The following is a 15,425-nucleotide window of genomic DNA, read 5'->3' as shown; positions in this document are numbered from 1 at the left end:
AGGGTTAAAGATGCTATCATCCAAATATATGAAAAAAGTATATAAAAAATATTGGAAAGATTTCCCTTTCCTAAATTTAAGGAGTGGGAAAGGTTGGATCAGATGACCACTAATGGTTTTTTAGGTTGTATTAATGTCGATGGAGTATTGAAAGAAATAATTGAGTGAAAAGGGAAAAGAGGCTTTCAGGAAGTGGGAGGGGAGATTTAAATGAGAGATTTGGTTTGAAGGAAGAAATTGAGAGCTAAAGGCAATATGTGAGCTGATAAGACTGAAATTGGAAGGAATTAAATCTTTAAATTAAGAAATCAAATCTTTAAGTTAATAATGTGAAGAAGCTTGAGTGTGCTTCTGATATTTTAGATAATAAATCAAGGATGATTTAAAGTGAACATAACATTTATAGACAGTATTGACTGGTTTTTGAATCTCAGATCCCTGATCATCAGTCCCTCATGTTAAGTTTTTAAATTTGACAAGTCATTATATTTCTTGGTTATTTTCTTAATTCTTCCTAAAATCCAATCCCATTTTACTCCAGGAGAATATTTTAGGACTAAGATACAATACATTCAATATTCAGAAATCATTAAAAATGTATTATATGAATTCAAGATATTTTTTCTTATAGCAATAATAATGATGAAGTTTCAAGTTTTAAAATCTAATTAAAGAAAAACAACACCTGTCCCATCTAATTATTGGAATGCTATGTAACTAGTAATCCAGTTTCTTACATTTGAATGATTTACACATTTGTGCAAATATACTTTAATTCTCCCAATATCTTTTTCTACTAAATTAAAATAACAATCTAAGAAAAATTTCACAGTGAAAGAATGAATGGTGGTATAAGAATAAGGAAAGGAATAGTTCTAATTTAAAATTCATGTTTCAAGCCATATTTATTTCTCTTTTTCTCCAGCCCAAAGCAATGCTGTTTTGTTACCTTTTAACAAATATGTTACCTTATCTTAGCTTTTTTTTTTTTTACATTTGAGAAGTATCTTTTTAAAGATGATGGTGATATCAGTATAAGGGGGTGGTGGTGACTCATATACTAAAAGTGAAAAGACAAGCTGTTAATACTTAGATGACTTAGAAAGGGTTCTTTTTAAGTAGCCCTTAATGACTCAACAGTTGAACCACTATACACAATCTTTTCTATGCTGTTCTCTAAAAGTGGAAGAAAAGAGACTAGCTGATGTTCCAGTTTGTTATTTTAAAAAGATTGGACTCTGAAGTTAGTGAAATTTTGTACATAGAATAGAGAAACAGATATTTTGTGATTTTAGAATCTTATATACTTTTGGTAACTTCAGAAAGTGTTGGACAACTTCTTTATAGAAAATTAAAAAAAAAAAAACTTTGGTATATCAGATTAAAATCAAGGAACTTTTAAGACCACTAAAAGAATACATACATATAACTTGCATATGTATATGCATATGTGTGAATGTATATGTATACATATGTGTGTGTATATATTTCCCTTTCAGGTGGCAGAATCTCAAAATTGCCTAATCTAAAAAAACCTTGCAACAACATAGATCTAAAACTGTAAGGGATATTAAAAGTTATTTGTTCCAACCACTTCATTTTACAGATGAAACTTTGGCCGAGGAAGGTTTAGGGAGTAGTCATAAAATGACAAATAAGATAATCATATGATAATAACTCACATTTAAATAGTGTCTTCTATATGTCAGACACAAAATGTTTTACAATTTTCTTCATCTGATACTTAGAATAACCCTGGGAGGTTGTTGCTGTTATTATCTTCTGAGGAAACTGAGGCAGGGAGGGAACAGAGGTAGTAAGCCTCTGAGGTAGAATTTGAATTCAGGGCCTCCTGATTCCTGGTCCATGACTCTCTGTAGGATAACACCTCCTAGCTAACTCTAGTAAGCTATGCAGGAGGAAATGATGACGAATGTGAACTATCTTCAGGTCCTTTGTCCCTAAACCCAGTGACATTTTCTATATACCATGGATCTGAAATAAACTTCTATTATGTAGTCTATATTATAGACTGTTATAGAGTCTATCTATATATAGTCTATAATAGACTATAGTCTATTATATAGTCTATAATAACTATCATTTTATTGTTTGAATGATTGTAGAATTTGGATGCTGTTTGTTCTGTTCCTTGTTCCTTCACCTTTTTCTACTTCATAATATTTTCCAACTTATTTTTAACACATATTATTTATCCACTTGACATAGTCGATGCTCCATTGCAGTTGTATGCTTTTGCTGTAAAAGAATCATGAATATATTTTTATTTCTAACTAATTTTAAATATAATCAATAAGAACTCAATTAGAAATATAATTAACTAGTATATATTTATATATTTAATTATAAGTATAATTAATTTTAGAATATAATTAATATTGTCATTGGAAGGTCTTCTGAGTTGGTAGAGAAGGGGCAAGTCTTATAAAGCTGCAGGTAGGAACAATATAGCAATTTACTTTCTTAGCATCTATTGTATGTAAGGATATTTTCATATTACTCAAAATTCTCTCCCACATGGCAAGTGCACTTTTCCAACTTATAATATCTGTGAATTTTGAATTTGATTTATTGAAGATACCAAAGCATGATTCTGAGATAATCTGGCTGACTTTTTTGAATCTCATAGCACATAGGATTCACAGATTTTTTTTTTTTATTAGCTAGAAGGGACCCTGGAGGTCATCTAGGCCAGCATTATCCTTTCATTGATGAAGAAACTGAGACCCATACTATGTATTTAGTAACAAAGGTAGGATTTGAGTTAGGTTCCTGTACATCATACTGCCTCTTTTAAATTAAGGTTTTCAGTTAACAAACATTGATTTTGAATCGTTTCCACTTTTTCCCATTAAAAGAAAAGAAAGACAAAACCCTTGTATAACTTATACATAAGCAAACAAAATAATTTTCTACAGTATCCCGTAAAAAAAAGTTTCAATCTGTACCCAAAGTTTGTCATTTCTCTTTGAAAAGGTGGGTAATATGTTTCTTTATGGGTTCTCTGAAATCATGTTTGGTTATTGTGTCATCAAAGTTCTTAAATCTTTAAAATGTGTTATGGTTTTTATTATTGTATAAATTGTTCTCAGTGTTCTGCATATTTCATTTTGGATCAGTTCATACAAATCTTCCCAGGTTTCTCAGAAATCTCCTTCAGTATGTCATATAGCCCAAGAGAATAGTATTATAATTCTAATATAATTTGTTCAGCCACTCTTCAATTGGTGAGCACACAAAAAGGGCTCCATTTTTTTTGCCATCATAATAGAAGCTACCATAAATGTTTGTGCTCATATAAATTCTCTTTCTTTTTCTTTGATCTCCTTAATAGGAGTGGATATACAAAAGTTAGTTAAGTTTTAGTTATAATTCCAAACTGTTTTGTAGAATGGCAGAAACAATTTTATAATTCTAACAATGAATTAATATACTTATTTTGCACAGTTCTAACATTTATCATTTTTCCATCTTTATTTTTGCTAATGTGTTAGGTATGGAATGGAACTTGATAGATGCTTCAATTTGCATTTCTCTAATTATTGGTGATTTGGAGCATTTTTTTTTTCATTTGGCTATTAGTACTTTGGTCATGAACTTTTCTCCTCTCCAAAGATCTATAATCTTATTAATCTAATTTGTTTTTTATATCTCCCTTTATGTCTAAATCGTAATATGTAGTGTGAAGTATTGTTCTTTCAGACTATTTTCCAGAATATTATGTCACTGAATTCAGTAATTCCTGTGTGGTCTTTCTAAGGTAACTTTGCAAATATTTAATATATTTTGTAGTCATTTTAATGGAATTTCTCTCTTCTTGTTGGGATTTTTTGGCAATATACATTATCATATTCTGATGATTTATATGAGCTTATTTTATTCCTTGCAACCTTGCAGAGTTATTACATTTTAATTAATTTTTAATTGACTCTCTTGGGTTCTATAAGTAGACCATAGTATCTGCAAAATATAATATTTTTGTTTCCCTTTCAACAATTCTTATTTCCTCAATTTCTTTTTCTTGTTATTGTTCTTATTATTCAACAGTATTGAAATGGGCACTCTTGCTTTACTGTTGATATTACTGTAAAGGCTTTAACTTTTTTTCATTCACATTATGTTTGCTTTTGATTTAGATCTTCTTTACAAAGAAGAGGATGGTGACTAAGATAGAACATACTCAGCATTTGTAGTCTAGATTTGATGCAATTTTTATTTTCACTTCTCTCACACTTTTCAGAGCCCATTTCTAGGTTGTTATCTTTTCTTTGTTTCCTTTTAAAACATTCTTCATGATCCACCAGTGATAAGTTTGTTTTGCTTGAGATTAATCCTTTCCCAAATCTGTCTCCTTTTTAATTTCCTCTTTGTTACCCTTTTCCTCCTTTTCTTCCTGTTTCACTGTTGTGTGAAATATATTTCTGTATCTAACTTTGTGTAAGTGTATATTTTTTCTCCTTGTTTTGGGCCTGCTCCCTGCTGACTGATTTCATAGTATGTGCCATATGCAATGCTTTTGGATGCCATTTAGTCATAAGTATGATTTCTATCAGATGCTGATAGACTGAATGCTATTCAGTGGGACACAACCTCTATCTGATCTAGCTCTTTAGATGCTTGTGGGTCAGCTAAAATTCTTGGCTTTCTCTGTCTTAAGAAAAATTGTTGTCATTAAGTCATTTGGTCATGTCCTAGTCTTTGTGATCTCATTTGGCCTTTTCTTGATCCAGAGATACCAGAGTAATTTGTTATTTCCTTCTCCAGGAAAAACGCAGGTGCTAATTAATCATTTAGCTTAAAACCCATACAATTTTTTTCATCAATTTCTTTAGAACGTGCAGAAACCATTATTTTAGTCTTCAAAAGAGACTTCTCTGTGGGAAATAAGCTTTTCAACCTTCTTTTTAACTTGTGAAATGAACTATTTTGTTCCTCTAAGAATTTAGTCATGATTTTTCTCTCATCTCTCCAGAAGGTGATTCTTAGCCTCAGACATTAAACTCATGAACACAGGTTAGAGTAACTCCTCCTAACCAGTTTTCTCAGACTCAAGACTATAATCTTTTTGATTAATTTTCATAATCCCTAGGGTTGGGGATGGTGGGTTTCTGTAAGCTACTTCATTCTTGCTGTTGGTGGACATTTCACATACCACTCAATTTTAATTTTTATAGGCTTGGCTATAAACCATGTAATCCTATTTGCCAATGAAGACAAAACAGCTCTATAGGTCAAGACTTCCCTAGTTTTCAAACCTTGATCCTTTTCTATTTTCGGTTGTTTTGTATAACAGGGTTGAATCGGATTAGGAGGAAGATGCCTGCAACAACTATGGTGCTAGAGTGGAGTAATGCTGATACAGGGGTGGGGCCTTCTATGACTGAAGGTAGTCACGGATGTAGGCCGAATTGAGCTGATTTTCCGGATGCGGCAATGATCAGTCCTAGTAGAGCTAGGATATCGATGTTTGTCATGAAGATGTGTTGGATATCTCAGGAGTTGTTGTTAATTATTAGTCATGCTATGGCTAGTATAAACCCAATGTCACCAATTTGCTTGTAAAGGATGGTTTGTAGGGCGGCAGTGTTTGCATCGGTTCGCCCAAACCACCTTCTGATGAGTATAAATGATATAATTCCTACACCTTCTCATCCAATGAAAAGTTGGAATAGGTTATTTGCAGAGACAAGGATGATTATGGTGAATAAGAATGTTGTACATCGGAGAAATGGAATGTTTAGACAAAACTATAGAGAGGAACAAGGTTATTATCTCTTCCACTTTCCTAGCCATATTCCTATGGATACACATAGTAGGTGTGGACAGGCAGAGTCTGTAGGGAACTTTGAAATTCATCTTTGCCTGCAAATCTAAACAAAAGTGGCTTCACATCAAAGTGCTAATCTTGTGAGCTTCTTTGCATTTGATACAACCAAGTTGCCAAAGCTCCAAACATTTTTTGAGCTGTATTTTTTTTTTTTTGGATTTCAATTCAAGGTCTAAATGCTGTTCAGTTCAATTTAGTAAACATTAATTAAATACTTTGTAGTGGATACTGCAAGGAAGAGAAAGATTAATAAAACATTTTTTTATCTTATGAAAGTTACAATCCAATAGGGAGTATGAGAATGCAAATAACAGTAATACAAGGTAGAATATGATATGAGAAATATAAATAGAATATCAGGAAAAAGTGGACAGGGAAAGATCATACTTTTGATGATGACAAATCCTTGTCCTTTATGAGTAGATTTGACTTTTAGATATAGTCAAAAGCCATTTAAAGTAAAGTCTATGAATAAGATGTGTATTTAGTGGAATAACAACTTTATCATAAACAAAAAAGAAGAGAGCATAAATATTAAATAATAAGACTTGTTTTTCTTGTGATATTTGTTTCCTGTTTCTGAAAGTAGTTTCAAGAATAAGTCAAATAAATATTTGGAGCAGTAATAACACCATCAGAAGAAGTGAATAACCAAATAAAGTTACTATGAATTTGATGACACTTAGTTGAGAGAGAAACATAAACACACGCGGGGGGGGGGGGGGGGGGTTCAGGGAGGGGAATGGAGGGAGAGAAACAGAGACAGAGAGAGGGTCTTTATTTTATAGTTATTTTTCAGAATTTTCCTTTGATATTCAGGGACGCTTTCCTTCATGAGTCCAAAGAGGAGCATCAATGAGATTATTTTTACTATTGATTGTTCTGTATGACATCAGCTTTCTTTTTCTTTGAATATTTCTATATTTTATTTTTCTTGCAAATACTATTCATTTTTATTTCAGTGTTAATTAGCTTAGTAGTCCTTAGTTTTTCTCTAAGGTCTTGAATTTCAACTTTGGTTCCTCAAAACTTGTTTACTAGATGACAAAGATTTCTGACAAATTCACCTTAGGCACATGATAGTTTATGTGACTGGAGCTTCTTGAGTTTGTAGACTCATGAGGTGAATTTTAAATGCAAACTTTTATTATATTATTCTAAATAATGCTACAGAGATTTTTTTTCATTTTGTTATAATACATTGGTTATATGCTCATTCTCAGATTTTTAAAATATATTTTTATTTCTAAAGTTTTATTGATGCATTTTGTTTTAAAATCAGTCATTTTTAGCTCTCCTCACTTATCTTTTAATCCAATCCCATAATCTTTCTCTTAAACAGAAAATAAACCACCTGATAGTGACCATAACTGACACTATATACAGCCTTTCATATCCATATTTTCCTACCTCTCTAACAAAAGGAGAGAACTACAATTTTTTCATCTCATATCCTGGGACATTTGGTACTATAATCACATGCTGTTCAGTTTTATTTTAATATTTTTTCATTTACATTATTATTATTTTATATTATGTTTTCCTGGTTTTGCTTATTCTAGAATTTCAGTTTAAACTTGTATTTCCATTTTTCTCTACGTTCCTTATATGTTTATAGTCTTATGAAGCAGTTATATTCCATTACATTCATATATCAACAATTTGTATAGATATTCCCCAGTCCAGTTGCTGAATATCTACTTTGTTTTCAGTTTTTGTTTTTGCTATCACAAGATGGTCCTACGAACATTTAACCAAATATGAGGTCTTTATTTTTTTCTTTGATCATCTATCTCAATAGTGTTTACCCTGGCTAATTATGTTCATTTTACTTCTTTCCAGGGTTCTCTGGTATCCTTCAGGAGGTTTGGGGTGTATAGTCCTTGCCAATGGCTCAAGTCAATTGGATTCTCCAATTTTGAGAGATACCCTGAACTCTAATTACATATTTTTTTTTTTTTTGCTGAGGCAATTGGGGTTAAATGACTTGCCCAGGGTCACACAGCTAGACAGTGTTAAGTGTCCGAGGCCATATTTGAACTCAGATTCTCCTGAATTTAGGGCTGGTGCTCTATCCACTGCACCACCTAGCAGCCCCTGCCTAATTACATTTAATCAGTTAATAAATTAATTTTTACAAAGGGATATTTGCCTTGAAATTATGACAAGGAAAAAAAAACATAAAGCATCCAACATCTTGAGAAACAATCATTTTATCCTACCTCAGATACAGGGAAGAGAAGGGGGATTGATTCACAAGATGGTTCATTTCCTATAGAACATGGGATGGGTCCTGCCACTTTCCAAGTTAACCCTTCTTCCCCTGACTTGAATCTTAGCACTTTGGCTTCCTAAAGCTTTCTTGCCAGTCTAGCAGCAGCATTCAGCATGGAAAATTGCTTCCAAGATTACCATGGCACGATCTCTTGGATCCAGAGACTCTTTGACCTGAACCTAGAACCTAAAAAGACAAAGGAAAAAGCAAAACCTCAACCCCAATTCTCAGGTCCAGAGGGCTTCAAAGGTGGGCTAACGAAGGAAATCTATCCTAGTTTAATAACACCTTTTCTGTAGGTAAAGCTTCACTGCTCTTCCTTCCCCATGCTTCTGGAAAAAAAAGAGAGAATGCAAGACTGGCAGTTTTAAAGATGTAGTTTGTTTAGGTTACCCAGTCAAGTAAGAGAGTATTCCACCCATATGGCTGGGCATATATTTCCAGAAGCAAGTCTCTACTCTTTTTCCACATGGGCATCTCCATGTTAGGTGAAGTAAGTAAGCATAGAGCCTGAATGAAGAATGTATGGGGAAAAGATAGAAATGGAGAGACAGAGAAAGAGAAATACTGTAATTGTCTATATTAAAGGCAGCTAGGTGGCACAGTGGATAGAGTCTTAGATTTGAAGTCAGGAAGACCGGACTGCAAATATGGTCTCAGATACTTACTAGCCATGTGATCTTAGGCAAGTCCTTCTGTTTTCCTTAATTTCCTTATCTGAAAAATGGGAATAGTAATAGCACCTATTTCTCAAGGTTGTTGTGAGGATAAAATATGTTAATATGTATAAAGCACTTAGCACAATGCCTAGCATATAATAGCTACTTAACAATGAATGCTAAAAGTTTAAAAAAATTTTTTTTTGTATAACCATTTGGGACTTGGGGCAGTTGACTTATGCTTATGTAGTGTCTATGTTTTCTGATTGACTGTTCTTGAGCTAGGTCAGCCACATCTATGCCTCAGGGCTTTTGGGGTACCCTAAGAGGCTGGGATATCTCTTCTCTACTGCCCTAAGTTTGAGATCTCATCAGTTGTGTTATTCATCATCAGTCAATAACACCTCAGTTTCATTCAACAATTAACATATTTAACTTTTACAAAAGGCAATTTACTTTGAAGACACAGAAACAACAAAAGTAAAAATATTTTCCTCCAACATTTCAGGAAAACACTCTCATTTATTTCACCTTGATCTCTGGGGAGAATTGGTTTAGATTTACCTCAGTTACTATGTACCTTGATCCTATTAACTTCATCTTTGAAGGTGTCATTGCTGCTCTATGATTGTTTTAGCTAATGCTAGGTCACTCCCAAAGATTAGCTTTTGCTCCTTAAATAGTGCTGGACTTCCAGAATTCTTACTTTCTTGACTCTTTGAAACTTATAAGGATTTAATATCCATTTTTTTCACCTAAAATGGAAACACCATATAAACTAATAAGGATATTGACTTCCATGGGGAGGAAACAAGGCTTTTGGATTTATTTTGTATTATTGTTACTATTGTTATATATTATTGAAGCTATATTATTTCAAGTTTTCATGTATTTTTTTCAAGTTTTCATGTATTAAAAAGAATTATTTTGTTTCCTCTTTCCCATTGTTCATGCCTCCCATTTCTTTCTCTTGTTTCATTATTATCACTAGCATTTCTAAACCTGTTAAATAACAGTGGAGAGATGATCCTTGCCCTGCTCATGTAATTATTGTAAAAGTTTTTCTAATGACATTGACATTTGTTCATAGGTATTATATCTAAATGAAAACTTCTTTGCCTATATTTTCTAGGTTGTACTGTAATGTTGAATCAGACATCCTGCATCTATTGTTAGAGTCATTGTTATGTTAATTGAATTTTTGTTTGTTTATTTCAAAGGATCAATTTCTATGGACTGTTTTTGTATGCCATTGGACTAAAATTGTTTTTTACATCCTGAAATGCCTTTATTAAATACCATTATTAAAAAAAAATTCTTTGCTTGTGGGCTGCATAAAGAGGCAGTGGGCCAAAGTTGACTCCAGCCAATCTCAGGTTTATGCAATTAGCTATTTTCCAATACTGTGCTATCCCTACATTGTTGACATACATTTAATGATTAGAGTGAATAATTTTTGTATGTATTACTATAGTCTTTTTTTGCTTTAACTTTATTCAGAAATGTTGCATCAATTTTAGTAATATTGCTCTAGAGATTTCTCTCTACTTTTCCCCTTTCTGGTTTAAATATTGGCACCACATTTTCTCCACAAAAGAAATTTAATAGAATATCTTCTGTATTTATTTTTAAAATTTTTGATAGCATAAATATTAATTCCTTTTAAAACTTGATAGAACTTTTTTTGTAAATATATCCAGAAAAGGATGTTTCCCATTTATGTTCCTTTATGACTTGTTCAATGCCATTTTATGAGATTAGATTGTTTAAATGTCTGTACCTTGTTTCATTACAGAAGAACTTTATATTTTTAGTATCTTATAAACAAAACAAGATCCATATAAATAATTGTAAAATTCCCTCAGATATACTCATGAATAATCTTGGCCTATATCTTATTAATTCATTTTAAGTTTTGGTTTTTCCACCTGAAAAGATATAGTAAGATGCTGCATTCATATCAGTAGGAACTAGGGCCAAGTCAGTGCTAGCAATGACTATGAAACTATTCTCTCTGAGACAGGATTTAGTAGGGAATAGGTCACTCAAAATTTGATTAGTGCTGGTGGCAACAAGACTAAAACTGAAGCTCTTGACAAGTGTTTTTGGTCTTCAGTGTCCCTTTTAAAATTCAGATGAGATAGATCATTGTCTAAAATGTTTAAGTCTACCTCCTCAAAAATTATGGGCATATGAATTTTTTTGACTTAGAAATATTGTCTATGAATCATGGAAAACAGCACATCTGAGCTTGAGTCTTATCCTACATTCCTTTTACTAGACAAAATGAAAAGAAATAGAAACATAAGAGAAAGCAGGAAAGGGGAGAAAATGATTTTTCCAAATAATTTAGGAGATTTGTCATTTTGACATATGATATATTTCATTTTTTCCCCTCTGTTGAGTATAGCTTTTCTGACCCAGTCTACTTTTTGTCTTTTCCTTGTAGGGAGTCATTTGGGTTTATTGGCCAGTTTGGTTAGGATAGATGTTATTAGCGATACTTGTAATCTTGCATTATGTATTGGCTTTCTTGGCTTCATTTCTTGGCTAAACTCCTACCTAATGCAAGAAGCCTTTCACGGTCTTCCTTAATCTCAGTTCCTTTTCTCTGAGATTATCTCTAATTTTTCTTGTATATATCTCACTTTTGCACTGTTGTTTGCATGTGTCTTTCTCATCAAATTGTAAATTTTTTTCTTTTTTTTTTCTTTTCTTCTATCTAGTACTTAGCATGGTGTCTGACTTGATTCATCAACTTAATTTTTTGATTTTGATATTTTTGTAGTTTGTTATCCATGTCCTTTTAAATTCATGCTTTTGCTACCATATAATGTAATAATAGATTTTCCTCTGGCTTTTTTTGGCTCTGCTTTTATTGTAAATCTACTTTGTTTAATTGATTTTAGCAACTAAACTTGCCTTTCCTTTAATCAGTTTAGCTAAATGTTGATCAAGTTTGATGTTTTAAAAATATCAGCTTTGATACTGATGATTTCTTTTAAAGGAAATTTTGATATATTTTTTATTTCTGTAAATCCTGTTTTCCTTTCTATCCCTCCTCTTATTCCAGATATCCATCCTATTTAATAAAGAGTATATTTTAATTTTTTTTTATATTTCCTTTATTTCTGAATATTTTCTTTTTCCGTCAAGAGAGTCATACTTAATGACAAAGAATAAAAAAAGGCCAAAAACAATTCGGCAAAACTAACCCACTCATAAACCAATTCTAAAACTATTCATAATGTTCCACATCCTTAGTCTCTTATCAAAGAGTATATTTTAAAGAAAAAAAAGAAGTAAAAAAAGCAAAAGTAAAGAATATGCAAAAAATTTGGAAATATTTTCAGTTATATCTTTGAATCTCCCACCTCAGTAATGGACTAGGGGAAGATGTTTTCTCATATCTATATTATGGGATAGTCTTGTCCTATGTAATTTTCAAATGTTTAGTTTCAGTTGTTTTGTAGTAGTTCTTGGCATTTGCATTGTTGTAGTCATTGTGCTTATTGTTTTCTTGGCTCTTACTTCACTCTAAATCAATTCATGGAATTCTTTCCATGCCTAACTGTACTGATTATATTTGACATTTCTTAAAAGTACATTTGTTTATTACATTTTTTAGCCATTTCCCAATGGATGGGCTTTTACTTCCCTCTCCCAATACTTTGCTACCACAAAAAAACTCTGCTTGGTATCCTTCTGATAGGAAAATTCATGCCCATAGATTTGTGCCCATTGGATCTCTTCTCAAATATTTTATTACATAAAATGTTATATTTTTTAAAAAATTATATTTTAAACTAAATTGGTTTCATATTTTTGAAATCTTTATTCCTATATGCTTCTTCAATAATCAACGTACCCTTTTTTCTTTCCCTTGTAGTCCCATCTTTTTTCTTCCTTAAAATCAGTGAGTTCTGTAGATAATTCTTTTCTCTGAAACAGACTTATTAAGGATACTATAAGAGACTATTATAGATATTTCCCTTTTTCCTTGTCTATAAATTTCTAAGATCCTTTCATACTCTAAAAATCGAGCAGCTCATAACAAAATTTAATATTTTAATATTATATTATTCCCTTAAATTTGTTTTTTTCTCCTTTTCCAGAAAATCAACAGGAAAAAATGAGCCTTTCTTTTTGTGGTGACAACATTTCTTCTTATGATATCAAGGAGGGTGTATTACAAAATGCCTGTTTTGTGGATGCCCTTAATCTGGTCCCTCATGTCTTCCTGTTATTTATTACTTTTCCAATATTGTTCATTGGTAAGTATATCTCATAGATAAAACATATCTATTGTCCATAGATGAGTTTTGATAAAACCTTAGTCTGATTCCTTAAAATATGAAAGTAAAGACTGTTAGAAAAATTTGGTTAATGTTTGAATATAATTTTCTATACTTTAGTGTATATGATGTAGTAAAGGTAAAATAACTCTAATGATATGTAGAATTATGATGGAGAAATTAAAGAAAATTTTAAAAAGTAACCAAAATTATGAGGAGGGTAGGTTCACTGATATGTGAAAAGTTAAAGAAGTTGGGATTGTTTATCTACAAAAGGAAATATATTACATTAAGGATAATTATGACTTTAATTCAACAAACATTCATTAAAAATCTGCCCAATATTAGATACTGTGCTAGATATTGGTGATACACAGACAAAAATGAAACACTATCTTTTGATCTCAATGAGCTTATGGACATGGATGGGGAAACAACAAACATATATATATATGAAATAAATATAAAATAACAAAACACACATGGTGCCTACATTAGTAAATGTAGAGGAAAACAGCTAAGTTAATTTTAGAATATAATGCTATTGTAGTTTGTTTCCTCTGGTCTTTCATAAATTTCTTAGGTTTTTTCCTTATTTCAAATCTAAATTTGCCTCTTTCATAATTTCCATCCTTTGCTTTCTATTCTACTGGGTCCTTGGGACCTTGAAGAATCTGGCTAATCATTCTCTGAGTGATGGTATTAAGAGGCTTGAATATACTAGGTAGGGCACCTTCCCCATGTCTACTCTTCTCTGGGCTAAATTACTTTAATTCCTTATTCCTATCTTCAGTAAGACAAACTTCATCTTTACTGGATACTCTCCAGATTAGCAATATCCTTCCCAAAATATTCCCAGAAAACATGTAGTTTGAATCAGAACTAGATGTTGCTTGAACAGGTTGGTATAAAGTAGGATTGCTGCCTCCTTTATTCTAGGCATCATGCTTTCTCCTAATGAATTCTAAGATTGTATTAACTATCTTGGCTGTTATAGCATACTATTGTCCCATTTGGATCTGGAAAAAACCTGTATCTTTCTCTAGGCACAGATTCTTCAACTTTGTAATTGTGAAGCTGATGTTTTCTATCCAAGTATAAAATTTTAATATCTGCAGAGTTACAATGCATCTGATACCATCAGGTTGGGACATAGAAAAGATCTAATCAAAGGAATATATCAAAGTTCCCTCAGCTAAGAATCTCAGTGGATAGAGTGCTGGGTCTGAAGTCAGGATGACTTATCTTCCTGAGTTCAAATCTGGCCTTAGACACTAGCTAAGTGACTGTGGGCAGGTCACTTAACTCTATTTGTCTCAGTTTCATCATCTGTAAAATTAACTGAGAAGGAAATGGCAAAACACTCTAGTACTTTTGCCAGAAAACCTCCAAATGTATTCATGAAAAGTCGGATACAGCTACTACCACCACTACCACCACCACCACCATCAGAAAAGGCCTTCCCAATTCATGGTTAAAATTTAAGAGATCTCTATGATTAGAATCTAAGAATGTTGAACTGGAGAAGTGCTTTCATTTTGGAATCAAATTACTCATATTAGAAAAATTAAAACTTAAAAGAAAGTCTCAATGATATAATTAATTGAAAGCTTGAATTCTTGGTGTGCTAAAATGGATAGTTCCATCAAGAAAAAATGAGATAATTGTCTTCAGCTAGAGATAGCAGCAGCATTTTTTGCATAGGTAACTAAAAGTACCACTAATATTCAAATTTGGAAACTCTTAATTGAATACATTTTTAATGCTAAATGAGTCCCAATATAAACTGAAAAATTTGCAGAGAAATTTAGCAGATCTTTTCTCTAGACTCAAGAATTTAAAATATGAGGGGAAGATAAGAAATAAAAATTTTAACCAGTATATTGAAATAAAAATGCTTTTGAGAAAACTAAGAAATGAAATATTTTTATAAATGTTATAATGATGCTTTGTGACTATATAGTAATTTATTCCTGAAAACAATGTCTATGGATGGATACTGAAAAATGAGTTTAAATATAGCTTTAGACACTTACTAGCTGTGTGATCCTAGTAGAAATTTTAGTTTGTTTTCACCAGTTTTGTCATCTGTAAAATGGGGATAATTTTCATGAAGATCAAATGAAATGTTGCTTAAGCATTTGGCACAGTGACTGGTACATAGTAGGAGCTATATTGAGGCAAATAGAGGTTAAGTAACTTGTTTAGGATCATATAGTTAGTAAGTATCTGAGGTAATATTTGAATTGATTCCTGTCCCAGTATTTTATCTGTTGTACTACCCATCTACCAAGCCTCATTTGGTCATTTGTTTGGGTCTTAATTGTCTCAGATGAAATGTAAGTAGC

The 15,425-nt window shown here is 31.9% G+C and overlaps 1 protein-coding gene across 2 annotated transcripts in view; it reads left to right on the top strand.

Annotated features, from left to right (window-relative positions):
• Positions 1 to 15,425, top strand: part of ABCC9 (ATP binding cassette subfamily C member 9) — a 184,178-nt gene that overhangs the window by 3,139 nt on the left and 165,614 nt on the right. For both annotated transcript variants that reach the window (XM_023504489.2, XM_023504488.2), the window contains exon 2: positions 12,898 to 13,056. In XM_023504489.2, the coding sequence (XP_023360257.1) occupies positions 12,915 to 13,056 (142 nt within the window). In that variant the 5' untranslated portion in view covers positions 12,898 to 12,914. The remainder of the gene's footprint in view (positions 1 to 12,897; positions 13,057 to 15,425) is intronic.

This window comes from Sarcophilus harrisii, chromosome 5 (genome assembly GCF_902635505.1).
Source record: "Sarcophilus harrisii chromosome 5, mSarHar1.11, whole genome shotgun sequence".
Classification (NCBI taxonomy): domain Eukaryota; kingdom Metazoa; phylum Chordata; class Mammalia; order Dasyuromorphia; family Dasyuridae; genus Sarcophilus; species Sarcophilus harrisii.
This window is presented reverse-complemented; position numbering and strand designations above follow the sequence as displayed.